This window comes from Nothoprocta perdicaria, unplaced genomic scaffold, assembly GCF_003342845.1.
Source record: "Nothoprocta perdicaria isolate Ctin4 unplaced genomic scaffold, notPer1 scaffold_231, whole genome shotgun sequence".
Lineage (NCBI taxonomy): Eukaryota > Metazoa > Chordata > Aves > Tinamiformes > Tinamidae > Nothoprocta > Nothoprocta perdicaria.
The window spans coordinates 327,549-353,699 of record NW_020455457.1 but is presented as its reverse complement, the minus strand read 5'-3'; the positions used below and the strand labels follow the sequence as shown (position 1 = coordinate 353,699).

General features: G+C 39.8%; 2 protein-coding genes and 5 non-coding genes across 8 annotated transcripts in view; 3 read left to right on the top strand and 4 right to left on the bottom strand.

Moving 5' to 3' along the window:
* The window catches only part of UBE2V2 (ubiquitin conjugating enzyme E2 V2), a 34,265-nt gene extending 25,890 nt beyond the window's left edge, over positions 1 to 8,375 (bottom strand). The window contains exon 1 of one of the 2 annotated variants that reach the window (XM_026039507.1): positions 8,332 to 8,375. In XM_026039507.1, the coding sequence (XP_025895292.1) occupies positions 8,332 to 8,338 (7 nt within the window). In that variant the 5' untranslated portion in view covers positions 8,339 to 8,375. Of the gene's footprint in view, positions 1 to 1,467; positions 1,571 to 8,331 lie in introns of those variants that run through there. The other variant, XM_026039506.1, reaches the window with a different exon arrangement.
* TRNAA-AGC lies at positions 4,625 to 4,697 on the bottom strand. The gene has a single exon. It is a non-coding gene; the product is annotated as a tRNA-Ala (tRNA).
* A 2,520-nt stretch (positions 8,376 to 10,895) lies between the features above and the next one.
* Positions 10,896 to 10,968, top strand: TRNAA-AGC. Its single transcript has one exon. It is a non-coding gene; the product is annotated as a tRNA-Ala (tRNA).
* A 683-nt stretch (positions 10,969 to 11,651) lies between these two features.
* Positions 11,652 to 11,724, bottom strand: TRNAA-AGC. The gene has a single exon. It is a non-coding gene; the product is annotated as a tRNA-Ala (tRNA).
* A 1,815-nt stretch (positions 11,725 to 13,539) lies between these two features.
* TRNAA-AGC lies at positions 13,540 to 13,612 on the top strand. Its single transcript has one exon. It is a non-coding gene; the product is annotated as a tRNA-Ala (tRNA).
* An 846-nt stretch (positions 13,613 to 14,458) lies between these two features.
* Positions 14,459 to 14,531, top strand: TRNAA-AGC. The gene has a single exon. It is a non-coding gene; the product is annotated as a tRNA-Ala (tRNA).
* A 3,754-nt stretch (positions 14,532 to 18,285) lies between these two features.
* On the bottom strand, positions 18,286 to 26,100 carry MCM4 (minichromosome maintenance complex component 4). The gene is made up of 16 exons (XM_026039504.1): positions 26,031 to 26,100; positions 25,775 to 25,939; positions 24,981 to 25,144; positions 24,794 to 24,892; positions 24,568 to 24,663; positions 24,391 to 24,486; positions 23,800 to 23,938; positions 23,147 to 23,367; positions 22,897 to 23,017; positions 21,965 to 22,224; positions 21,089 to 21,454; positions 20,636 to 20,763; positions 19,777 to 19,984; positions 19,020 to 19,248; positions 18,775 to 18,908; positions 18,286 to 18,378 (listed from the first exon to the last, which is right to left on the bottom strand). Exons 1-16 carry the CDS (start codon positions 26,098 to 26,100, stop codon positions 18,286 to 18,288), a joined length of 2,589 nt encoding a protein of 862 aa, XP_025895289.1.
* Positions 26,101 to 26,151: the final 51 nt, after the last annotated feature.

Below are 26,151 nucleotides of genomic sequence, written 5' to 3'. Positions count from 1 at the left end.
TTGCTGTATAATAAGCCTTTTAAAAAAAAAAACTCAAAAACAAAGATATTTCAATAGACATTAACAAAATAGAACCCACAGGCAAGGTTCTTGAATAAAACCATTCCAACTCAGCTTAGCATGGGCAGTAATGCACCTTTTTTCGACTCCTCTTTCTCACCACTTCAAGCTTTGCTGTAAGCCCTCCAGATTGCACTCTATCAACCCCACTTCTCCAAAGTCACTGCCAAGTGGAACGGACTTTCCTCCTCAAAACAATCTGCCCAACATCTCCTTCTCACAGCATCCACAGTAAGGCAACAAGATCAATTTCAATACACCAAAATTTATTCCCTTCCTCTTTTTTTTTTTTTTTTAATAGTCTCTATCCTTCAGTGACTCAGTGGATTGGCAGCAGATTGGGCATAGAAACAAATAAATTTGACCAACATTCATCCAGGGATTAATGCTGAGATCAGTTCAKTGCTCCTCCTTGAGATCTGTCAATCCCATTTCTCATTAAGCAATCACAGTGGACAAAAAAATGGGACAAAATAGGCCCCAAATCTTCAACTTTTGCACTGACAAGGAACTTATTTTCCAAACCTCTCCTAAATTGAAACTGAGACAGTAGGCCTGTACTACTAAAACTTCCGCTTTAAGTACTTAAATCAGTATTTTTGTCTCTACCATCACCCTCCACAATACTCTGCCATGCAATTGCTCAACACACGTTATACGGGTTACTGATACAGCATTCTCCCCTGCTCCCAAGTTACAACCTGCAGCTCTTTACTCTGCTATAGTCTCAGAATATAGGCCCTTTAGCTCCAGAGACCACCCACTGACAGACAGCAAGCTGCTGTCCTTTCTCTCCTGCCCTACTCTACTGTTTCCTGAAATGCTGCAGTCAGCACCAAACCCTAGTACCTTTCCTACACAACACCATATAGGCCTGATACCCTTCATGCAGGGGGGAAAGTAAGGGGAGAGGTAGGACCATTCTTTCTTTTAGGTGCTATTGCATTTCAACCCTTAGATTCACTAGATATGACACTAGGAAAAAAGATAATTTCTCTAGCATTTTCATCAGGGTAGTGACATGCCCAACTCCCTACATGCACACACAGCTATCCATTCCTGCTCTCAATTGATCCAATTTTCCCCACCCCACTGCATTAATTATAGAACCTGGAGACAGCCATTTCTCGCACCATTCACCTCCTGGGCCAAGCCCTAATGGGGCTGYCACTGTCCTACAGGTGTGGGGTGAYCGTGAATGGAGCACAGCCTGACCCAGCACCCCTACAGATCCCCTTTTCCCCCTCAAATGACACCTCCTCCCTCCTCTGGCAYCTTCCCATCCCAGAGTGCTCACTCCCTTCTCCCAAAAGGATCCCTCCCCAGCCCCTGCAAGGGTGGCCCAAAGCGCAGCCCCAGCACCCGCTTTCTCGCCCCCACCCCAGGCCCAAGAGCCCCCTCACAGACCTGTGGATCCAGCCATCTTGTCCAAACCCCCCCCTCACTGGTGCGGGCCTGCACGCGATACACGTCACTTCCGCCTGGCGCCCCGCGTCACTTCCCCAGGGCAGCGGCGCGGGGCGGCTCGGCAGGGCGGGAACGCGAGGGGGCCGCCCGGGAGGGCGGGAACGCGCCGCGAGCCCTGCAGCTCTCCATTATCACTGTTATTACAAGAAATCTCCTGCACAGCCTGTTACTGTATTCATTTGGGGGCAACACTAAGGACGCTGGACAAGATACCATAACATTTACAGGTTATTCTCCTCCACTCTAGAAAATACTGTGGTGCGGGACAAAAAAAGCAACACACGTTTCCTGCTCTTTACGATCCAGAAGGGCAAAAGGGAGACTGAAGATTATTGCACAAATCTTCCTGGTTTAAGGAAGTTTATTTACTGCAGCAATTTGAATGAAGCTAAGAGGAGCTCCTAGCAAGCTACATTTCACCAGCCAATCTCTATTTGCAGTAAAACTAGACACTGAACAAGTCTGAGATCAAAGGCAGAGCTACGACCATCCTGTGTACCGAGATCACTTTTTTTTTTTTCCCTCTTCTCTCTCGCTCCTCTCTTCTCCAGAAAGATTCGTTATTTTAGGTCATCTTATGTTAAGAAGTCTCTGAAAAATGTGGGTGTGTTTTGCTGAAGACACAATACAAACACAGCAGCAGTTTAGCAGCCCAAGCTCACTTGTACTCAGTGAGTTTCTGAAAGCAGAGAGAAGATTCCACTTTCATTTACACCAAGGTATAGGATCCATCTTAGGGTTACGAACAACAAATTATTCTAATATTGACTGCAACCACTGCAAATAAAGGTAAAACAGTGGCTAAAAGGGACAAAAGGCCTAACATTGCTGGCAGAATTGAAGTGCTTTGTATCACAGTACTCTTAATGGTACAATTGAACATTATAAGAGGGAAACAAAACTTCCTGGGATAACAGTGTTGTTCCCTGCAATGTTTGATGGTGAAATAAAACACATCCAGTTACTGATAAGGTGAACAGATTCAAAGGCAGCACAAAATGTTCCTTTTCTCCAAACTATTGGGTGCTTATATATGTCAATATTTCATCTCTCACATTTTCCTTCAATAAAAATAATTCTGCCTTGAAATACAAGTTCTGCTTATATTTGCATCAAAATATTCAGGGTTAAGGGACTCATTACTACAAAAATCTTTTATAAGCTGCACTGTTAAATACTACATAGCATCACTAAAAAAGTAGCTAACTTAGCCAGGAAAGTGAGCATATCACAACTACATTGTGAAATAATATTTAAAAAAAAGATTTTTTGAGCTCACAGTCCTCCTGCTGATAAACACTGTCCAGGAGTTGCCAGGATAATGGTCCCCAAACACCCTTCCGCTCCCTGGAGATTTGCCAACATTGCCACAAAGTCTCCAACCTTAGAGAGAAGACAGATAAGGAATAGCTATTCCCCTTTCGGGACTAACAAAAACAGACACACACAGTAACATTACCTTAAAACAGATTTACTACAAACACAGTCACTTTCCAGAAAATGAACATGAACCCATAAATTCTTCACATCACACTAACTAAAGACACAAAACTTTACATGGGATGACAAAAAAAAAAAAAGCTCCTAAAGCTATTATTCATTAATGTTGATTATTACTACTTAGAAGGTCTAACAAATACCAGAGCTCTATTGTAGAAAGTTGTGCATAAATGTAACAGGCAGCTCAGTCTAGAGCACTTACTGTTAGTCAGTCCTAAAAGTGATTGCAGATTGAACCTTTACAGTGTCCCCCCTGAAGTCATTCATTTAATCAATACACAGTTTGCATCTGATTAGCAGAGAAAAAACAGCACTACTAATCCTTTTTTGAAGGACAGAATGTGTTGGTTATTAACTAATCTCCTCCCTCCTCCTGCCTCCCCTCAAAAACCCGCTGCAGAATCTTCTTCCAAGCAAATGGTTATTTTAATCATTACACGAACACACTTGGGACTCCTGAAGGCAGTAACCTTCTCTAGCAGGTTTCATTTTGCCTGCAATTATCTATCAGCCTTCATATTTCAATACCTCTTCTCTTTTTAGTACTTGGAGACAACAAGGGAAATAAGCAAATTCAATTTCCTTCACACCACTCCAGAGGCAACTCTTGTCTTCTCATATCATACACAGATTTCAAAACTCATTAATTTTCTCACAAGTGCCACCCATTCAATCATGCAGCAAAGTATCCTCTCTYTTCTTAGCTTTAAACCTAATTCACAATTTTTGCTTCCTGATTTTCATTTGCTTTAATATGCATAGTCCCAAAAGCCTGTTTGTACAGAATCAGTGTATGAATTATTACACAATTTGTGAATGATTTCTCTTCAAGGTTTTTTTTCAGGCAAACAAGRGCCCGATATTTATAAACATTAAGCTTTGCCCTGTGGCTCATACGGCCAAGATGCAAGTACAAACAGTTAAATAAGTGATATTTTATTACTATCTTATTCAGTTTTGAAGAGAAAATAACTTACAAAGACTTAGAAATGGAAATTCAGGTTTATAGGGAAAAATTTCCAGAATGTTTCACAGATGACATAACTTACTACCAGCAGTAGCACAGTTGTATAATAGTTAGGCCTGTTGCTTCTAATAAAGTACTACACAATCAAATAAATATTCCTCACCAAACCAACCAAAAAAAAATATTCCTCACTGCAGAAATACAAGGTTTGTTCTATTTACAATGCAAATTAACAATAATATACACTTAAATCATGAAATAAGCTAAAAATTTCAYGTTAAAAATTTTTCATATTTATTTTTCTCTTATATTCATATGTATCATTTATTGTTGCTACTAAAAGATCAATAAGCTTTATTATTTCCGTKCAGGATTCCATTTACCTCCCTGTATGCAAAGCTACATATAATTCTGAAAGGATAAAATTAAATACTGAAGGCAGTGTGTGGTTTTTTTTTTTTACATATCAATGTCTACAGACTTTTATATCCTTTTGGCTTGTGTACGACATTAATAGTAAAGAAAATTAAGTTTATTTAAAAGTAAAACTTGTAAGTGCTGCTTTTTAACTCACAATGAATTAATGAATGTTTAAATGTTGTTCRCAATGAAATTGGTTAAAATATTGAGTGGAGAATGCGGGCATCGATCCCGCTACCTCTCGCATGCTAAGCGAGCGCTCTACCATTTGAGCTAATTCCCCAGCTGAAAAAAAAAAAAMTGGAAACCAATAGTTGGAGACTCCGGACATACTGATAACCACAGTACAAATGTTCCCAATTAGAATACACTGTTTCTTGCTGAGTCATTCCTTCCCCTCACCAACAACCKACTGCAACTCACAGTCCCAGAATGGTTAAGGTTGGAAGGGACCTCTACAGATCATCTMGYCCAACCCCCTGCTCCAGCAGGGACACCCAGARCACGGGCACAAGGTGACATCCAGGCGGGTCTGGAGACCTCCAGAGAAGGAGACTCCACAGCCTGCCTGGACAGCCTGTGCCAGGGCTCTGTCGGTGSAAACATGTGATCAATCTTGCAGAACATATGCTACCAGGAGAATCTTATTCATCGTAAGTTTTATGACACAAGTCCTTGTATTCAGTTGTTTGCATATATGTAACTCACCAAAAGATCTGGAATTATTTAAAAGAAAGCAAATGTCTTACTGAAAGAAGGACAAAAAAAGTATTAAACACTTGAACCAAATTCAATAGCGAGACCTGGAGAGATGGAAGGTTTCCCCCTCCATCCCCAATTTTCAAGGCACACGCATGAAAAAAAAGGGCACACATATGGATGGACGTATATTTATGACAACAAGGAAAAAAAAGCAATAGATTTCTTCTCTAGGAAATACTACAGATAATAGCATTTTCTTAGCTTCATAACCCCTAGGTTCTAACAGCTTACAAGACAAATGCACATCTTTTGGGGGGCGGGGAGGCTGGGAATCTAGCTTTGCCTCCCCTCCTGCCATCTTCCCCCCACCTCCAAACTTCCTTTTGGAAGGGCAGTGTTTATTACCTCCCCAAATGCACCTCCCTCCAATAAAGTATGTAACTTTTGGCAACTTTAAAACACTAACTTTATGAAATACTAACACATGAAAGCATGATAAATGACTTGAACCATGATGTGCCGGAGTTTCGTGACYTGCATGTGAATACAGTTGATTATTCCATCATTTTTAGAACTCAACCAAACTCAGGGTTGACTTTGCTCACACTGCACCTTTCCCATTTTTGTTTCAGCCATGGAAATCTCTCATTATCTCTTGAAACGTAAGATTACTACTGTATATAAAATGGCACAGTCAACAAGGGAACTGGGACTCTGCTTCTCTATAGGGTGAGAAGAATTTACAAACTTWGTCTGATTTGACATGGTAGTGTGTGTTTGTGCTCTTCTCTATAGGCCATATGTACAGTTGTATATACAGCAACCTTAATTTACCATATAATGGCATTTTGTTCCTTAAGCTTATGCTCTTCCATTTACAGAGAAGCTGAGGATATTGCTGTGTTGTAGTCCTAAGCTAGACAATGAATGTTTACCAAGCTATTTTCCATTGCACAAAAAGATAACTGCAGAATGGAAAGTATTACTCAACCATGAAAAGTAAGCAAAGCTGAGGGGAAATCAACTCAGAGTGTGAACGGATGTAAAACTGTTCACTGACTGGTTTATAATTGGCCTGGCTTGTTTTCATATAGTCTTACTAGCTTCTAGTAACACCAGGTCTGATAGGTCATTCCCATGAACACTGACACACAATGAATCACTTGGAGCTATTGTACAGACACAGTCAAAAGCTTCTGGAGGTGGCTTCTTTGGAAGGTGGCAACACAAAGCAGGAATAGTTTAATCTATTATTCTGTGTGGGGGTATTTATATAGCATTCAACATACTTCAGTGTCAATTCTGCAACAAATTTCCCAGTGGCGGCTGCAACATCCACCAGAAAATACAGGAAGAAAGAATACAGAATTCAGAAAATACAGCTAGTTGTCAGCACGCTAAAGGCATGAAGGGTCCAAGTGAGAAAAAAAATCTTATATAAAGCTCTTGGTAATTTATGGCAATCCAAATTGAAATTAAATTAGATGAATTTCTAAAAGTACTAAAGCTGGGTTGGCCAGTTAAATATATTTCTTGTATCCCGGGGGGGGGGAGGGTGTATGCTTCTATGTAGTTTATTAATATTTGCAGAATGTTTTAAAGATCAAAACCAGCATAAAAGTGATGTATCTATAGCAGTTTTGAAGCAAAAAGGGATCTTTGCAATATAATTAATTCATTTTTTCCATGGCAGCTGCTAGGACACACACACACACAAGATTCAGCACATTTCTATGCTGAAAATATTTGGTGGAAAATATTACTAGCTTTCTGTATCACAAAAACCTATTTATTTCAGAAAGTTATTTGATATAATTGATGAATTATTGTGAACATATAAAGCTTGAGTAGGCCCATGAGGGCATTATTACACACAACTGTCAAAAACATTTAGACTTAAATGAAAAAGTCAGTCTGAATGTGAAACCTTTTAAGAGCTGGGAGGAAACTACTCTTCAAAGGCTACAAAAGCAGCAAGCATCTTTTCTTGTGTAGGAAGCTTGCTTAGAGCTCTAAGCTTAGAGCTTAGAGTTTGTGGTAGCAACTAGGATATAAGGCAGTTAAGGCGCATGTCTTTCATGTGTGTTTTTAAGGAACTTCAACTGCATACTGATTTTCATTCGTGGCTAACAGCACCTACTCTTCTAGTCATCTGCAGGAATTTGCAACATACATGAATTACTCCATGATAGAGGCCAAGTTGGAAGGGACCTCTAGAGATCTTCCAGTTCAACCCTCCTGCTCAAGCAGGGACACCTACAGCATGTGGCACAGGGCGGCATCCAGGTGGGTTTGAAGACCTCCAGAGAAGAAGACTCCACAGCCTCCCTGTGCCAGGCCTCTGCCACCCTCACAGTGAAGAAGTTCTTCCTCACATGGAGATGRAACTGCCTGGGTTTCAGCTTATACCCATTGCCCCTTGTCCTGTCRCTGGCCACCAATAATTTTGTTTAAGGATAGCATTGAGCTACTACTAACATGAGGAGGTGGCAAGATGCAGTAACATGAGAAGATAAGAGAATTACAGAAGTTTTGGAGAGATGTTAAACCTAAAACTTTCAGGGACACTAACGGTATGAAATGAGAAYATAAACCTGGATTAGCTTAGTTACCTGCACAGTTTCCCCAGTCCTTCTGGTAAAACAGATTGAAGGTGGAAAAAAATAGCAAAATCTGCTGTTTCTTGCTACACAGTTAATAAGGTTAATCAGATAATAGTGCTGCAGGTTCACAGATAAAGCTTAGCAGTGTAATTAAAAAAAAAAAAAGCTTTCTCATCTTTTTAGGCAACAAAAAGGAGAGTAACATACAAAAAAAAAAAACAAAAATCAATTTAAAACTCATGCTCTCAAGTGCTAGGCACTACCAAAAAAACAGATATAAGATCTGAGATCAGCCCTCCCTAATCATGATTCTATATTTATTTATATAGTGCTTTTTTAAACTTTAATCCTTAGAGTAGAACACTAAGAAAATACACATGCATAAGTCTAAGCTTGAATTTATACTTTTAAAATATACTTAGGTTTACCTAAAGGAATATGCTGAGCTGCTATTACATTACATTTCAGGAAACCAGAACAAAATATGTTTTTTTTTGTTTTTTTTTTTTTCTCCACATAACCTTCCACATCCTCCCACAGGTAGAACGGGCCGCCCAGAAGCGGGTGCCGTGAGACCTCACCGCACACGAGCGGCTTATTTCGAAGACTTACCCACCATCCCACCGTTAGCGCCGAGGACCGGGAAAACCCCTCTCCGCACGCCTCGCCTGTAGTCCCACGTCAGCACGGGCGTCGCGGAGAACGCCATTTGTGGCGGCGCAGGGAGGCGGTGGCGGCGGCAGTGACCGTTGGGCGGCGCACGCGCTGCCGGAGAAGCTTCTCGAACGGGGAGGGGCGGGGCGGGAGGTGGAGGCAACGGTCGCAACGGCCGCAACGGCCGCGGAGGTGGCGGGGTAGGGTGTTTGTTGCATCAAAATTTAGCCGACTCAGGTCAGTTCACAGCTCTCTCGTGTTTTCTTGTTGAGGGGATTGCTCTACGTTGGTTCCGGTTGCTGTTTTCATAGAGTTTTGCTTGTTGAGAGGCAGGCAGTGCTTGTTTTCAGGTGAAGGGTGTGGATCCCTCTGGCAGGGAGAGCTGCTAAGGGAGGGGATCGCTTTGGGAGGTTCCTATGTAGCAGCTACCCCTACACTRCTGCTATGAATTTGGCCTCAACTCCTTTTCCGCCACATTTCCTGTCTCCTTATAACACCARTCCAACTTTGTATTAGTAAAAGCTTCATATCGTTTTATTTTTGTAGATGTTGTTGAAGCTCAGACTGATTCATGGTATCCCAGGAACAAACAGAAGGACTGAATCAGAGAGTAACTCCTATCAAAGAACTTGTTGAAGTGGCTGCTAACTTAACTCACCGTATTTTTTAATTCAGTTTAGTTAGAATGTTTTGGTGCTATGCTTGGGTGTTAAGTGCACTGTAATTAAGCAGTTTCATCAGTAAATGCTATAGTCATACTGATAGGGCTTCTGTCTTTAAATTCTAGAAAGACCATGTAATACAGTGGAGCATATAGGCAAGCACTAGGATTTTCAAGCAGGTCTGCGTAAACAGATGCTAAGTATACACTGAATGCTAGTGAGCATTGTGTGCCTTATAATTTCAGCTTCTGARTGTGACAGCCAAGCCTATTTTCACATCATTCTAAATAACTGGTTCTTCTGGTCTCTCTCTCTGCTTTCCTCTGAGGCAAGAGGAAATTGGTCTTCTCAAAATACTTTTTTATACTGGAAAGAAATACCGCTTCCTGGTGAGTGGATGGGGTTTATTCCTTAGTAAAATCCGTAGAAGGGATTTCAACATGCAGAAATCCTAATAAGTTTTTTTCCCCCCACTGATGCATCCAACAGAAGTTTAGATTAGCCTGTTAGACATGCAGTTGTAGCTTGCATGTTCAGAGATGCTCCCTAGGTATATCTGCTACAAAAACATAGTGTGAAGAAATTCTTAGTATGCAACCTTCCATGAAAATATGTGTGTTTCTGTGTGAAATATGTGTCTTTCTGTGTAGTAAGGGTGACGCAATGGCAGAAACTTTGTCTCATGGGAAGGTGGCAAGAAGTGAGTTGTTKGATAGTTTGCAAGATTGTTTTTATGACATCATAGAACCACTGTACAAAAGATACATCAAAATAAGATCGGATATAATGAAAATCCAGCTCACCGCTTTTTCTTGGAGAAGACACAGGGTAGTACTGTGAACTGGGTGCTACTTCAGTAACTGAGCATTTCCTGCTTTATGTAAGCTGAAAGTAAACAGGTGCTTCTGTTGACCCTGTAGTCTGTGAAAGACAGGAGCAAGCTGAGGGACATTCCACYTGCTTGGGTTCTTTGCTCACCCCTTTGCTAAAGGGTGAATGAATATTATCACCCTTCGCCATGCAGCCTGGTACTGTCTCTGTCATGGTGCCAGAAAAGTAAATTAAGTCAGACTTGCATTAAATGGATTTTTTTTTAATACAGCAATGTCTCTTAAAAAAAATGCAATAGAAGGATAACTATCATGAGAAGGTARTACGCAGCCCTGTGCCATGTGCTCTAGGTGACCCTGCRTGAGCAGGGSGGTTGGACTAGATGACCTCTGAGGTCCCTTCCAACCTTAAGCATTCTATGATTCTGTGATTCTAATACTGTCTGATATTGCCTTATAAACATTCATTGTCTAATTTAGCTTTGATTCTTTGATTTTGCCTTCAGTTGTGGCTAGGAACTGACTTGATGTTTGCAGAGCACTGCCACAGGTATTCTTTTTGAATTATGTCACACCAAAACAATATACACAAATGGCAACTTACATTTCTTAAATAWTGGCTCAACAAAATCTTTTAAAAATCTATATTGACTGCTTTATTTCCTGAGTGAAAATATAACCGTAGTTATATATATATATAAAAAAGTATTCATTAGATGTCCTGTAAAGGCAAGAATTTAGTTACTGTGCTTTCCGAAATCACCCAAGTACTTGGAGAGGATCTTGAGAAAGACCTGATTGTTCTTACAGTTCACTGGAAAGTTGTGTTYTGTTATCTACAGAATTACTGAATTTATCAGACTGCCAGCTGCCAGTGTGAAGTGGTTGGTTGGTGTTTGTTTGTTAGGTAAACGGTTTTGTTTGTGCTTGRGACAGCAGATGAAATTGCAGTTTAATTTTTAGTGAGTGAGTCTATCCATGAGGAACAGACAATCATAGAGTCACAGGCAGTTCTGTGTTTTGCCAGAAGGGGGAATTAGCTCAAATGGTAGAGCGCTCGCTTAGCATGCGAGAGGTAGCGGGATCGATGCCCGCATTCTCCATTTATTAYTTGCAAGGGTGTGTTTTTATTGACACTGAATAATGCTTTTTTTGGTTACCACTTCAATTAAAAAATCCTACTTAGGAGAACAGTTATGTAAATGTGTTTCATGTAAAATTATGATAACTACCTGCACAAAAAAKAAATGCAGTTTGTGTTAATATGTTTTATAGAATAAAAAAGCACACTTAACAGATTGTGTTTTTTACTTTTAATACTTTTTTTTCCTCTAATGGTTTTATAAGGTAGTATAAATTGAACCAATTTTAGGAAGCATATGCATGATATGAATAATTAAGTACTTAGATATTTGATCAACATTTTTTTTTCTTAATGTTGAGAAGAAAATTGAAATTGTGAGACTTTTGAAAGAAAAAGGCAGTGCAGGTGATCTGAGCTGGAAAAGAATCTGAGCTAACTAGACAAATGTTATATATGTTAATGCATATGTAAGGCACACAAGTGAGTTTATTTCGTGTGGTAAACATKGACGTCATTGATTTTAGTTGCTTTTGTGAAGGAATCGTTTTTCAGCTTGTGAGTCAGTCTACTAATTAAGATTTTCCTAATATAGTTGCTTTATGAAATAGTAATGTACTGATAGCTGTATATTTTTCTTTCATAAACCTGAACAATGAAGAAAATCCATACTTCATGTGTATATATGTGCTCTTCTCAAAASACTGGAGAATGCGGGCATCGATCCCGCTACCTCTCGCATGCTAAGCGAGCGCTCTACCATTTGAGCTAATTCCCCTTTGTGGGATGGGGAAGAGGTGGCTATAGTTCTRCTGAAGCACAGCTTGGCTGCATTGTCTGTTTTCCTTGGTTGAATCAATTTGTTTATGCAGTAACCGTGAATCATCAGTGTGGAAAGCGTGTTAGCCTAAAAGCCAGAGTACCTGTATTGGCTTATGATAAGCAGTGGTATCAATCCATTTTCTGCTGTTATTTCTGCTGTTCTGCTGTAATAAAATAATACTCCATATCTTTTTTTTTTCCCCTAGAATAAAGCCTACCTCTAGTGTTTCTCTAGGAAGGAGAAAGGGAGAACTAATAGCAGTTTTGTATCTGCAGTGGTTTTCTTCCCTCCCCCCCCATTTTTTTTCTTAATAATTTTAACTATTTATATCTTGCCTATTTGTAAGTTATAAATATAGTTGTCTAAATATAAGTGGTCTGAAGGCTTTTCCACACAATAGTTTGTGGGAGAAAAAAAGTTATGTCATAGTTTCCTAAATTATATTTCAAGTATGTCTTTTTCTCGGGGTGGGGTGGTGTGAGGCAGAGCTGAGTTCGAAAATTAAGTTCAAATCTTAAATRTGTAAGGTCAACCTAGAAAAATTGGAAATATAAAAAGTCAACTGTAGTCATACTTAAGTTGTTGGTGAACTTTTTAGGAACAAAAGTCCTACTGTGAAAGGCTATAGAGGACAACTGCAGTACAACCTTTGCTCATCAGGATTGTGGTACATGCTTGGCAGTAAGAAGCATATTGGCAGGGCATTACATTTAAAGGAATGCTTGCAGGATTTCAGGAAAGAAAATGTACCTAACCATGAGAATTGTCACAGAGGCAATGAAAATGATACAGTAAAGTTGTCCTACTTGTTTAAATGGAGGGGAAAAAAGTTGTGATAGTAAAATAAAACATGCCATACACTGGCACTTTTCTCTGACCTTAGCTTACTTTCAGAAGAAAGTGAATTACAAAATTAAATAGCTAATTGTAACCTGTAATTTAAAATAATTCTAAATTTGGGCCAGGTTGTGAAACAGAAGTGCTTTGGTATTACTGCGGAATGTTTTTCAGTAATAAAATGTTTTCCTGCATTACCTCCATCTTTGAAAGGCAATAAAGATTTAATCTTACACTTCCTTGCAGTGTCTTATTATGACTTGGCTTAGTGATCTTGAATCTGTTCTGATGGCTAAGTGTTAGCACAACTGGATAAGTATTTTTCTTTCTTTCTTCCACTTGGTTAGACAACGTTCCTTACCTACCTGATTGAAAATAACATGGTCTTTTTAATTATTATCAATTCATTTCTACTGGATTTTCTGTGAAGGTTTTGTGTCCAGGTACACCCGCTTAATGTAGATCATTGCAGTGTATYTCCTTGGCAACATTAATACAAACTGATATAATTGGATTTGACTTTCGCTTTCTAAATTGTTTTCTCAGGGTACACTAAGGCAATAGATTGATTGTTTTCTCAGGGTACACTGAGGCAAATGCAAGTCTTGTATCTCATCAAACTCTGACATTGTGTGGTCTGCAATTTCATTTTCCTCCATACAGAAAAATTAGCTGCCCTTATAAAAGAAGATAAATCTGATTTGGTGGCACTGAAAGACTGCAAGCCTTGTCATGCAGGCTGGAATTTCACATTGCTGTGGAATTTCACAGGAAGACTTTATTTGACTTTTAACTCATAATTTAAGGAGCATAACAACTTTCTACCTCATACCCTGTTACAAAATTTAAGAAAATGGGGATTCAGGGGGCTGGGGACCATTTACTTTTGTTGTTATTAAAACCTGTGGTTACCAGGTAAATTATGGTGATGCAGGGGAATTAGCTCAAATGGTAGAGCGCTCGCTTAGCATGCGAGAGGTAGCGGGATCGATGCCCGCATTCTCCACAGCTGTGTTTTCTTTGTAATGGTAGGAGAAACACCTACAAGATACTTTCATTAGGTGAAGTTTTAGAGTGAGATAAGCTGTTGTAGATATTTTATTTTTCAAATCCTGCAGTATATCTGACTAGAATTCAGTGTGTCGAAGAGAAAACTGGGGGGAGGGATCTTAGCAATGTGTTAAGTATCYGAAGGGAGGAYRTAAAGACAATGGGGCCAGACTCACCTCAGTGGTGCCCAATTACAAGGCAAGAGGAAATGCACAAAGTGAAACACAGGAAATCGCCTGATCATAAGGAAAAGCTCTTTCATGGTGAGAGAGACAAGAGTACTGGAACAAGTTTCCCAGAGAGGTGGTGGGGTCTCCGATTCTGGAGATAGTCAAAAGCAGCCACCTGGACAGGGTTCTGGCCAACCTGCCTTAATTGACCCTGCTTGAGCCGATTGGACTAGACAGCCACTAAAGGGCCCTTCAAACCTCAACCGTTCTGTACTAATGTGAGAGTAAACTAAAATAATCTTTTTTTGTGTGCATCTAGATGAGGGAAATCAAAGAAGAGAAGTCTGATCAGAAATTCCTTCTGTGAATTACAATTAACAATTTGGGATTTTTGTTTGTTTTTAGACATTTGGAAAAGACGTCTCTCCTGGCTTGTTTCTAGTCATTTAATTGGGAAATGCATTATTGAAACACTATACGTTAAATATTTGAAATTTGTTTTGGAATCTAAATTGAATGTTTGTGAAGAGACACTGGTGCAAGACATAGAAAATACTACATGTATTTAAAATCTGCAAATCCATATACTCTGAAGCTCAGATTTTTATGATTCCCTATGGCTAATAAAATGGGGGGAATTAGCTCAAATGGTAGAGCGCTCGCTTAGCATGCGAGAGGTAGCGGGATCGATGCCCGCATTCTCCAGTGTTTTGTTAAACAAGAATTGTTAAGTCTACAAGTAGAAACCATCAAAACAAAACATAATTATTTTTGGTAAAATGTTCATTTTTGTTCATTTTAATCGGAGCAAAACTGAATTCCTTTCTTCTTCTTTGCCTGGCTTACGAACAAAATAAGGCTTACACAACTGTCTCTGTCGCCTGTAGTAACTGAACTTTCCTTGGGCATTTCAGACAGTTTTGGCATAAGGATATAGATTTCTGCAGTAAGAAGTTTTCACAGGCTTTATGAAAAGCAATGGCTGGAAGATGCCTAGAGAACTGAAGCTGTTTCCTCACCTGTCCAACTATTGTCAAGTTTGTTCAATAGTGTTGATGAACATAATTTCAGAATACTGGTTCTTTGACAGCTGCACATCTGGTTCCTGTCCAGAAATATGGAATATTCTTCTAATTAAACTTTTTATAAAGTCATGTTACAGGCTTGATCAGGGAATCAGCCTAAGTTTGAAGAAAAAGATGAGTCTTCCCCCCCCCCACCCATACGTTCACTACTACCCCCAAGTTCATGTCCTAGAAAATATAGGAGAGGTCTGGTGTCTTTTAGTTGTGGTATACGATAAATTAAAATTAAGCTTCCTACCCTTCCTTCCTTCCTTCCTTCCTTCCTATTTTTGATTCTGCATTATAAAAAATGAATGTTTTGTTTTCCTTATCAAGTCCAAAGCAGCCACTTACAAAGCGAATGTGGGTGTGCTGGCTGAAAATAGAAAAACTTATTTCTTACAATCTATATTTTTTAATTAGCATTAAATAATCTGAATTGGTGCCTGGCTATCTGTAAATGTTATTACTGTAAGGAGACCCTGTAAAATGAGAACGGGGTGACAGGTTCCCTGTCTATTTACCTCCTAGATGATGAATCCCATGATGAAAAGTAAAATACTGGTTCTGAATATGAACTGAATGAATTTCATGAATATGTTCATATTATACATGAACATGTGTGATCTTGCTGTCAGAAGCAACTTTATCCTTTTCAGTCTAGAGGGTGAGTTACAGAGCTGATGTAAGATTATGAAATTACAAAAGCATACTGCCTAAAGGGGGGATGGAGTCACTGTCTGACAAGCTGTTTTATATGCTGTCTTCTGAACACTTTCTTTTCTAGAGATAATCCTACTTTTGCAGCTTTCTAGGAAAGTCAAATTGGACAGCCTCTGTGTTAATAGTGAAGTTTGAAAAGGTGACTAGAACATAGGAAGTGGAGGAGCTGTTACGATGGGCAGCGGACACACTGGATATATTCTTCTCACATAGGACTCACCACCTGTTCCTGCTGAAGCACATAACTAGTGAGGACAAGGACTAAGTCATTTTACAAACAATTATGTGATTGCACCAAAAACTGAATTACTAGCTTTGAACCTACCACTAGTCACAGCAGATTGTATTTTTCAACCTATTTATACTTATTTTTCCTCAACTAGTTAATGATTGTATTCTGTGCTATGAAAAGATGCATACTATTCTATTTCCCTTTAATAGCAGCTTCTTCCTAGTGTTAGACAGGATAGCAGACTACTTAGACAATGGTAAGAGTGAATTACTATACCTTTCTTCTGCTAGTACATTTTAGCTGCTGAAGTATTCCTTTTGTAAGCAATATAGAAGACTTTAATGTCTTTCGTCAGGATTGTAGAGTAAGTGGAGTAGTACATTAGGGTAGATGTAGAGTTTGATTATTCCACAGAAGAGGGAAAATAGGCCTGAGCATGCATGCAAAATAACTCTAAAACTTACTTACATCCTCCTCCTGTTTTCTGTGCATTTCAAAATTGGCTTTAACCTCACGAGGTGGCTCTTAATCTGCAAGTGACTCTGAGTATCAAATACAGGAAATTTGCTTAAGATTTGATTGCACTAAAATAGAAGATAAGGAGCCTTCCCACATTGAAAGGGGAGCTACAACTAACTTTAGTTAGTTTTAGTTGGTTTGCTAACTTTAGTTATTAAAACTAAATCTTCCATTACCTGGAACATTTGGTTTCATTCGCATGTCAGTATATGTCTGGAAGATGTCAGTACATGAATGGCCCAGTAATAGTTTCCCTATTGAGACCTCTTTTTCAATTGAGAAATTCTGCTAGTGTAGGCAGATGCATTACTATACTCAAATCCGTCTTTTACATAATTTTCTTAAAACTCAAAAGCATCTTTAAGAAGCTTGCATGGTACTGTCCAACAATAGAAGGTACCAACTGCTTAGAAGTTAATGGGTAGTCCTTTTACAGCTATCAGAATGCATGAAAAGGGGAGACAGTTTATGAACTGATATATCATAATCTTATGAACAATCTCTCTCTCTGGAAAAAGGACAAAAGTGACAATTTTAAAAAGTGGTGGTCTGATCAAACCTTTAAGCAATTGTTTCCCAATGTAGACAGCAACTGTGGAGTAAAGGTATATTACACTACGGGAAAGCAAGAGATCATGAGATGGTTCTAAGCAAAATAAATATCTTTTCTCCCTGACATTTTATTAACTAAGTGTCACTGGAGTTTATTCAAGAAATAAAGGAATGGTGATTTTAAATTGTGATTTTATTTTAGACTTCTTTTGAAGACAACTATACACTTATCTCTTAACTTACAACCTGTAAGTTAGACACCTAGGCCTCCAGTGTCCCAATAACCCATAAAAGCCAAGACAAGGGAGCAGCCAGTGAGCTGCACTTACTAATTGTAAACGCTGGAGAAATGCTTACAAAGAAAGCTTCTGACATAGACTTGGCATTTAATGSTAGGATAACAGGGATAGAAGGAAGGTTCCTCTCTCAAACTCAAGTAACTGAAAAACTATTTTATAAGCTACAGTGAAGAGAAGCAAGGGGTGCTTTCCTTGCATAATAAAGCAGTAGAAGACTGTCACTGTTTTCTTTCTTTTTTTTTTTTTAAATGTGTCTCCTTTTCAAATGGCAAAAGTAGAGCATACATTTTCTCTTCACTTCTGCTGAAAGCAGCAGTGTGCAAGAGTATCCACTGAAGAGCTGAGTTAGTTCAGCTTGTAGGGGGCTTTGTGAGCAGTTGAGGTCAGCCTGGTCTTCTCTACACTGATGTGAATGAGGAAACACTTCTGCTAAGGCAGTGGTGAAAACAGGAGTAGCTCTTTCTTCTCAGMTCCTTCCACATGAGCTTCTACAGGAGGTGGTTGTCCTAATTTRTCCAATGATACTTAAAATTACAGGGAAAGCCCTGAGTTATAAGTAGAAACTATCTGTCCTTTTGACATTGAGGACAATAACAAAGCAAACCTCAGTCAAAGAAGAAAAAGACACTCTTGGAGCTCTAGCTTGGAAAATATTCATCACAAGATACATTCCTTTACATTTACATGTAAAAGTGAGTAATAATAAAACTTAAATCCAATAACTTTATTATTGATATTTGAAAAATACTAACAAATTGCTTTTTCAAAAGTCATTTAAAMTGAATTTCTACATTTCAAATTGAATACAAACCTGTTGTTCACATGTTCCACAAAAAAAAACCCTTGTGGCAGTAGCATGTTAGCAATACATTTAGCTCAAATGTAAATAGGCTAAGCTAAGATTTTTTAGGTCCTTTAAAATCTTTTGTGCTGACAGAAGTGCCACATAAATGACCATTTATTCTTGTCAAAGCAGGTAATAGTCCCAAATCTGGAAGAAGTTGCAAGTTTGCCATGTTGTTAGTAAGGTGAAGTAAACCCATGATKGTTGCCTTGCAAGGAAAGCAAACTTACAGCAGTCTAACAGTCTTTCCAGTCACAGTCAAGAAGTCATCATCAGCCAAGGCACGAAGTGCTTCTTCAAACATTTCTTTAGTGACAGCCTTAAAGAGAACAAATAAGAAACCCACCTTAAGCACATGTAGGAAAAGAGTTTTTAACTTCTCTTATCAGTTTTCATATAAGGTTTTCCGATTTTCTCTATTTTATTCTGAATACTAACATCTGGCCTAGATCCATAAAGTTGAATTATTTTTTTCTGGCTTCCGCTGTTGTAGGGATTTGGCAATCTYAACTACCCAATCAGTCTGTAAGCCTGTATAGATTACACTCACTTATCTGCRGTGACATTTGCCTTGCAGCTATTGAACAAATAAGGCTTCTTTTTCCCTCCATACTGTGATTTAAAGAYAAGATTACAATGATTTGGAAAACGAAGCATACAAACAAAAACATTTGCAAAGCAAATATGTATTTAAAAACATACACCAAACACTTACTGTTTCAGACTGTGCTCGGAGATCATCAAAGAGCTGTTGGTATTTTAAAGCTGGTGTTTTGCCCTTTGACTGGATAAGCTTCTTCAAAGCTTGAGCCAGCTCCTCTTTCCTCTTGCGAGCCGTTGCGCTCATTCCTTACGAAAAGAAACAACATGACCTCTCAGAAATAAGTTAGGAAGGACAAGCTAAGTTATGAGTGACAGAAGCCAACAGCATCCCAGCTTTACCACTTTGAGAATACAAACCTGTAGTAAGAATTGACACGTCCACAATTCCTGTCTTTGGATCAGTAGCCGCCTGTTTCAGAGCTTCCCGATGGAGACGTTTTGCTTCTTCCACATCAATTGTTTCCACTTTGCTCGAGAAGCGTAACTTAGCATGGGCTTCCGACAGGCGGATCAGAGACTCCAGTTGTCGAGGATACGCAGAAACCATTCCCCTGCCACTACCGATTTTCCTCATGTCCACATATGCCTAAAAATGAGAAACTCATTCACTCAGTGAATCATATGGTCTATTAGTCACATAATTTTCAGAATCGCCCTGTACCTACTATGCCAGCATAGAAGCTATTCTAGCAAAAGCAGTTCTAAAYACCGTACTTCTGCTCAGATACATATATGGTTTTTGGCCAAGATGGATATGTATATCAGGTATAGATCTTTGCTTGATCCAGCAAGTCCTCTTAACATATCAATTTCTGAATCCCCTGGAAAAACTTCAGAGTTGCATCTCTACTGGCATACTTACTTAATTTCAGTAGAGTTTTATGCTTTCAAGGCAGTAAAACCAAACCAATCCAGAAGAAAGCAAGCTAAAAGATCACAGCACAAAATGACTTCTATATTGGCCTCTTTTTCCTTTTAAATGTGAATATTTTTCTATAAATTTTAAAAGATCTTAAAAATTTATAGATAGATAGGAAACATAGTTTCTAAGAGATTTTTGGAACATTTTAGACATGTTAGTAAAGACTCAGTACATTAACTGCAATTCCTTTACCTCGATAAGGGTTTGGCTCGCTTCTTCACTTAACCTGGGATTTACGTAAGTACGAGCATATGCAATATAATCCCTCAGTACTGCCATATCCATGTATTCCTCCTCCATCTTTTCCTCGGTTTGGTAGTACAAAGAAACCAAGTGGCGAGCAAGGCGTCTATCATAAGCTTCATCACGTGGATCCAACATTAAGAAGATCAAATCAAATCTGGACAGTTAAGAATCCAGTGTTAGCGGATATAATTTCATGCCATGTGAAACAGTTTGTTGCATCAAAACCATAAAACAAGAAGCAATAGGAAGAGCTCCTCTATTAAATGAAAAGCTAGTTTTCCTAGAGTGAAAAAGAAGGAATAAATACTTGGAGAAAACTATAAGGAATCAAGAGTTTAGATTTGCCTGTAGGTTTGAAATTTTGAAGATGAAATAAATTCTGTGAATTGCAGTTCCTTGCTTGGTCAAGACTGACAGGCTCTCTCAGTTGTTTCTTTTTAAAAGAAAACTAACCTGCTGCCCTAAGTTACTGCCCTAAAAGGCAACAGCAAATAGGGCTTCCTGTTTAATGTAAAGGCATTCTAATACATGTAATTATGTAATAACATATGGTATAATATTATTATATTAAGCTGAAGATGCAAATACTATAAGACAGTTCTCCGCTCCTAGAAAAACCGTAGTAACATCTAAAATGAATGCTATGGAAGCACTAAGCTACAAAGAACAGTAAGCTACAGAGCTTCCACTAAACTACAGAGAACACAGTTCTTCTCTCTCACACCGAGTCATTTTCACAAGAGCAAGTACAACATGTAATAAAAATGAGACCATTTCCATAAAAATGGAAAAAGTTGTCAGATACCTTGATAACAACGTATGGGGAAGCTGGATGTTTTCAATAGTAGTTTTCTTGGGATTCCATTGCGATTCTATAGGGTTAGCGGCTGCCAGGATGGATGTGCGAGCATTCAGCTGGCAGATAATTCCAGCCTGTCAAAAAAAAAAAAAAAAAAAAAAAAAAACGCCTGAAATCAGTTCTGTTAAGAGGAAAGAGTTCTGCTATATTATTCATGTGTTTTCTGTATCACAAACAATATTGCAAAGCCTTACAGACTAGCAGAAGAATAAGATCATCTGCAAATACTTCAAATATATGAGTTGCAGCCCAGAAATGTTATTCTTGTGTGAATTAATGTAATCTAGAATCGATCCACTGGTGAGAGCAGATAACACCTTCCTCTGCTAACCTTTGGTTTCAGTTGCCTAGCTCATACCATTGGTATGGAAAAAACATGGGAGTTGAACACAGGTTTACCTTTGCAATGGAGAGGGTCTGTTGTTCCATTACTTCGTGCAGCACTGATCTTGTACTTTCATTCATTTTATCAAATTCATCAATGCAGCAAATGCCGTTGTCACTAAGCACCAAAGCACCTGTCTGAAGAACTAGTTGCCGTGTCTCAGGATCCTTCATCACGTACGCAGTAAGGCCAACTGCGCTGGAGCCTCTGCCAGAGGTGTACTGGCCTCTGGGAACAAGGTTGTACACATACTGCAGCAGCTGTGATTTACTGGTACCAGGATCACCACACAGGAGAATGTTGATCTCGGCTCGAAAGTTGCCTCTTCCCGTGCGACTGAAATCCTTCCTTGATCCCCCAAAAAGCTGGAGCAGAATTCCCTAGAAAAATAGGCTTATCAAATCTATCCATCAGCCAATAGTAGAAGCCAATCTGTTGAACTAAAACATCTAATGAACTGAAACACTTAAAATCAGCACAATTCAGATGYAAGAGAACACGTGAAACTTTTCTGAAGCCTTAAATAGGATTTTATTTTTGAGATGTGCTCCATTCCAGTTGCCAAAACATACAGTGCGAGGGTACCACAGTCTCACAATTAAGTTATGCCAGTTCTGCTGTTTTACTAACTAATCTGCATCTTCTTCTAATTAACACCCCCAAACACTATGAAAATAAGATGATACATTTAAAATGACCTTTGTTCTGATAAAAACCATTTTAAAACTGCTCAAGCATGCACAAGTTTTTAAGAAAAATTAGAGATCATGTCAGCTAAAAAATCCTTGTTTTCCAAGACTCAATAAAATCATTATCTATAGCAAAGGTTCATAATTACAAATGCAATTCCACATAAGTGTGACAAAATTCTGAATTTTCATTATATTTACCTTTTTGATATCTTCATGCTCGTAGATACTTGGTGCCAATGCTGCAGAAAGTCTTTCATATATATCTGGTTTTTTAGAAAGCTCTTTCAGTATTTCCACACGTTCTTCGGCAAACATTTTTTGCTCCATTTCCTCATCGACACCGTGCAGGCGTTTTGAATCAGTTTTGCGATAGTGAATGACATCAATGTGGGTCTTGTAGACAGATTTTACATTGCTCACCCTTGGATTAACTCGAATTGGGACTGCCCTGTAGATACCTAAATACAATTTTGAATGATTGCATTAGACGAAGTACTAGAACACAGTACATAGTACTAGAAACATGATAATTCCCACCTTTTTTACATTCTCCCTTGTAAAATAAAGTCTTCCCAAACAGTCCAATATTTTAATCTGTTTTTTCCCCAGTACCAGGAAGTCAGCATTGTTTGYACAGCGGATTTGCCTACTTGCTGCACCACATTATAGACAGTATCTCTCTGAGGTGACCCATAAATGAATTAAATAAAACACTATCTGTTTTGGGGTTGCCTKTCATCCCATCCTGGGGTTCTTTTTGCTGATTTGGTTTTGAATATATTTGTATAAGCATTTCAAATACACAACTAAGCACTTYATAGCTAGTAGAATACAGTGTAGTGATGGTAGTGATATACAGTGGAACTGTAAAGAAGGAAACCTTTCCCGTAATGATTTTGTGTAGCTGATATATAGTGACAAACAAGCAGATATAGATAACAGTATTCAAGTTGGATTTTGTTTCCATTTCAGACTTAAAAGGTTCTTGGCTACACATGACTCGCTCTATGGATGTGTTCAGTTACCAGATAGGCAAAATGGCGCATTAAGCCATTAAAACTGAGGGAGGAGATAAAAACAAAAAACAAAACACCAAGGGTTGTAAGTAGTCAAGTTAAACTAAATTTTACCTGTAACATTTACTCTGTCACCTGGTTGAACTTTATCAACAAGGTCATTATGAGCAAACAGGGCAACAGTATGAGGGGTCTGTCCAGCTGGCATGTCTTCAGGAGACTCCTGTAGTTTGATCTAACCAAAAAATCTGAGCATTAGTTTCAAGCAGGCAAAACTCTTGTACAAAACACAGTCACAACCACACAACTCTCATGATGAAACTCACATGAGTTCCATCTCTAGCACTACCCAGGTGCAACGTACCATCTGTTTGTCAGAAAACAGGGAGCGATTGTGAATCAGGGCCATGCTGTGTGTTGTGTTGCAGTTCTTGCACACCGAGGGTTCGGCAATCCTGCCACGGTCGATTTCCACTCTTGTGGTGAAAGCACAGACCTGGCACTTGAAGAAAGCTTCCTGCATCTCCGGAATTAACTGGGAGCTTCTGATGACCATACCGCTGATGGTGATAAGTTGGTCAATATCTACGAGATACAGACACCCATGTCAGCACATCACKCTTAAAGTACTAATTCATCATTGAATTTGGAGGGTTGTTTTATAGGTGGGAAGTGGACATGTCTAGTCAGGTTTAAGTACTTTGTCCAAAACGAGTAAAAAGGCAACCTGTATTATATAAGCAATTGAATTTGCCCAAGTACAAATGAAAGAATATTTTGCACTTACTGAACTAAGAACATCAGTAGTTGATATCAAAAAAGAATTCCTTTCATGAAAAATTCTTAGCAGTTTGGCCTCTAGGTCACTTTCTTYCAGAACACTGGTGTTAAACAAAGAACATCAGCCTAGATGGGCCTCACTTTACTTTTGTGCAATTGTTATTTATATAACTCTCCATTAACATTCATTAAATGTAATCCTTATGTTGTTTTCTGATATAGTAATCAAAAGCTTACCTTCAGGGTTCAGACTTCTCATATTCCTGGTCTTCAGTGCATTATATGGCCTTACTTGAATTTGATGCTCTAATATTGAATCCGGGTAGCGATCAAAAAAGATCTCATTGGCAGCCATGTCAAATGTAGGGATTACTTCCTGTATAAAAATAATCGCGATCAATTAAGCTTAGAAGTAAAAATACTTTGTGCAAAAACATTTTGTTCTGTGATTGTATGTGTTCCTGAACTAAAGTTATGACTGAATGTTATACCAGGTAACCATTGCCCTACCTAGCAAAAAAAAAAAAAAAAAAAAAAAAAAAAAAAAAAAAGCTTAATATTTAAATCAAATTTGTTGAGCATTTCATAGCCAAAAAAAAAAATAGCATAAGATTCTGGACATATGTACTGTGTCAGCTGATAAACTGCAGTGTATCTATGGTTTTTATGTGGTGCCTACCATAGTATCTGTGATCAAGTTCTAAATAAGACAAAATCAAATATTACAGAAGACAAGTAACATACAAAACTTCCAATGTGTTTAAAAAAATAGTAAGGAGAAATATGAAAGAGCCTCTTAAGGACCAGAAAACAAGCACATTACTTCACCTGAGGATAGCAGATCAGCTGCCGATAAAGATTTTCMTCAAATGACCTTAGGTGGTCACAATTTACATTCAGAAATGGTTCCCCAACCATATTTATCTGCAAAATACATAAAAAGAAATCTTTAGCTCAATGGCATATAAAGGAAAATAAATATAGCTATAGCTTTGTTCCAAGTACCTCTTCAAGCCGTTGCATGTAGCGTGGCTCATTCAGATCCAAGCCAATGTCTTCATCCTCTTTAGCTACTGGGTCAATGAAACGTTGAAGGAATCTCTGCATATTGAAAATGAAGAACAGAAAAAGGGTGAATTAGTAGTACACACACATGATTTATAACTGTTGAAAAACAGCATATAAGTTTCTATTTTTTTTTTTTTTTTTTTAAAGGACAATTTTTACCTACCTGGAACTTTTCCTTACATGAAGTTACGTTGACATCTGTTCCCCAAATAACCAGCTTTTGCCCAAGAGACTGCTCACTTGCCGCTACGTCCTCAGCGGGCTGCACGGAGACAAGCGCAGGACACACACACGTGAAGAGCCGCTCTCGGAGGACGCTGCCAGCCGCAAGAGCAGGGCCGTCCACCTACCCCCTCCGAGTGCAAGTCGACTTGTCTGGCCTTGCGGGCCGAGCCCAGGTCGGGGCGCTGGCGCACGGGGGTGCCCCGCACGCCGCTGCGCGGGGTGCCCTCGACCCTCGAGCTGGGCGTCCCGTACGTCAGCGGGGAGCTGATGTCGAAGTCGAGCGGAATAGCTGCGAGGAAAACCTTTAGTGGGGCTGTGGGGTCACGCTGCACATCGAGGGAAATGTATTTGTCATACCTGAAACTCTGCTACYGCAAATGGCATCAATCCCATGCAAATTCTGGTTTATTATTACAAGAAAATTAAAAGTGTACCTAGTCTGTCTAACCCTTTTCTTCACGTGTACATGTTTCCAAAGCAGGCAAGTTTTAATCAAGTTCTAGTAACCCCAAAGAAGTRGTTTTAAAGCATGCTAATGTTTAACCATATAACCAATATGGCAGTATTTCCCAGTCAAAAACACTTTCCCAGGTGTTTTTGAGCATGTTAAACACCAAACCAACAAGCTCCTACCAGCTATTGCAGTTCAAGGCAACCCTACTTACAAAAACAGGAATGGGTTTTTAGAATCAACACGCCAGTCTGCTCTGGCCCTTCATGCAGGAAGGACTGCGGGTAAGTGCAATGTTTTACAGCTCAGGGAGGCGGATACGGGGGTCCTGCAGGGCCCAGGCTCTGCAGCCGGGGGCCACAAAACCAGCGCGTCCAGGGCCCGGTTCCCGCGGACGCTGCGCGTGCCSGGCCTGGCTAGGCCGGCGCTGCCTCCACCCGCGGCGCCCCGCGCGCGCGCAGCACCTACCCGAGTGGCCGAACTGCGGCGGGCTGGAGAAGAGCGCGTCCTGCGCGCCGGGRCTGCGCGCCTCGGCGGCGGGCGACGTGGGCAGCGGCTGCAGCTCGCCCGTGGAAGCGGCGTCCTCCGCGCGCCGCCTCTGCGCGGCCGGCGAGCGCGCCTCGTCGGCGCGGGCTGCGGGGCGCGGGCGGGCGCGTCAGGGCGAGGCGGCGGCCCCGGCGCCCGCCCCGCTCCCCATCCCTTCCCTTCCCGCCGCGGCACTCACGGGTGGGCGGGTTGCTGCTCCGGCCGCGCTTGCCGCGGCGGCGGCTCGGCGTGGAGGCGGGCGAGGACATTGCGCCGCGGCGGCTGCGAAGGGGTGACCGGGGGGGTAACCAGGGGGGTTC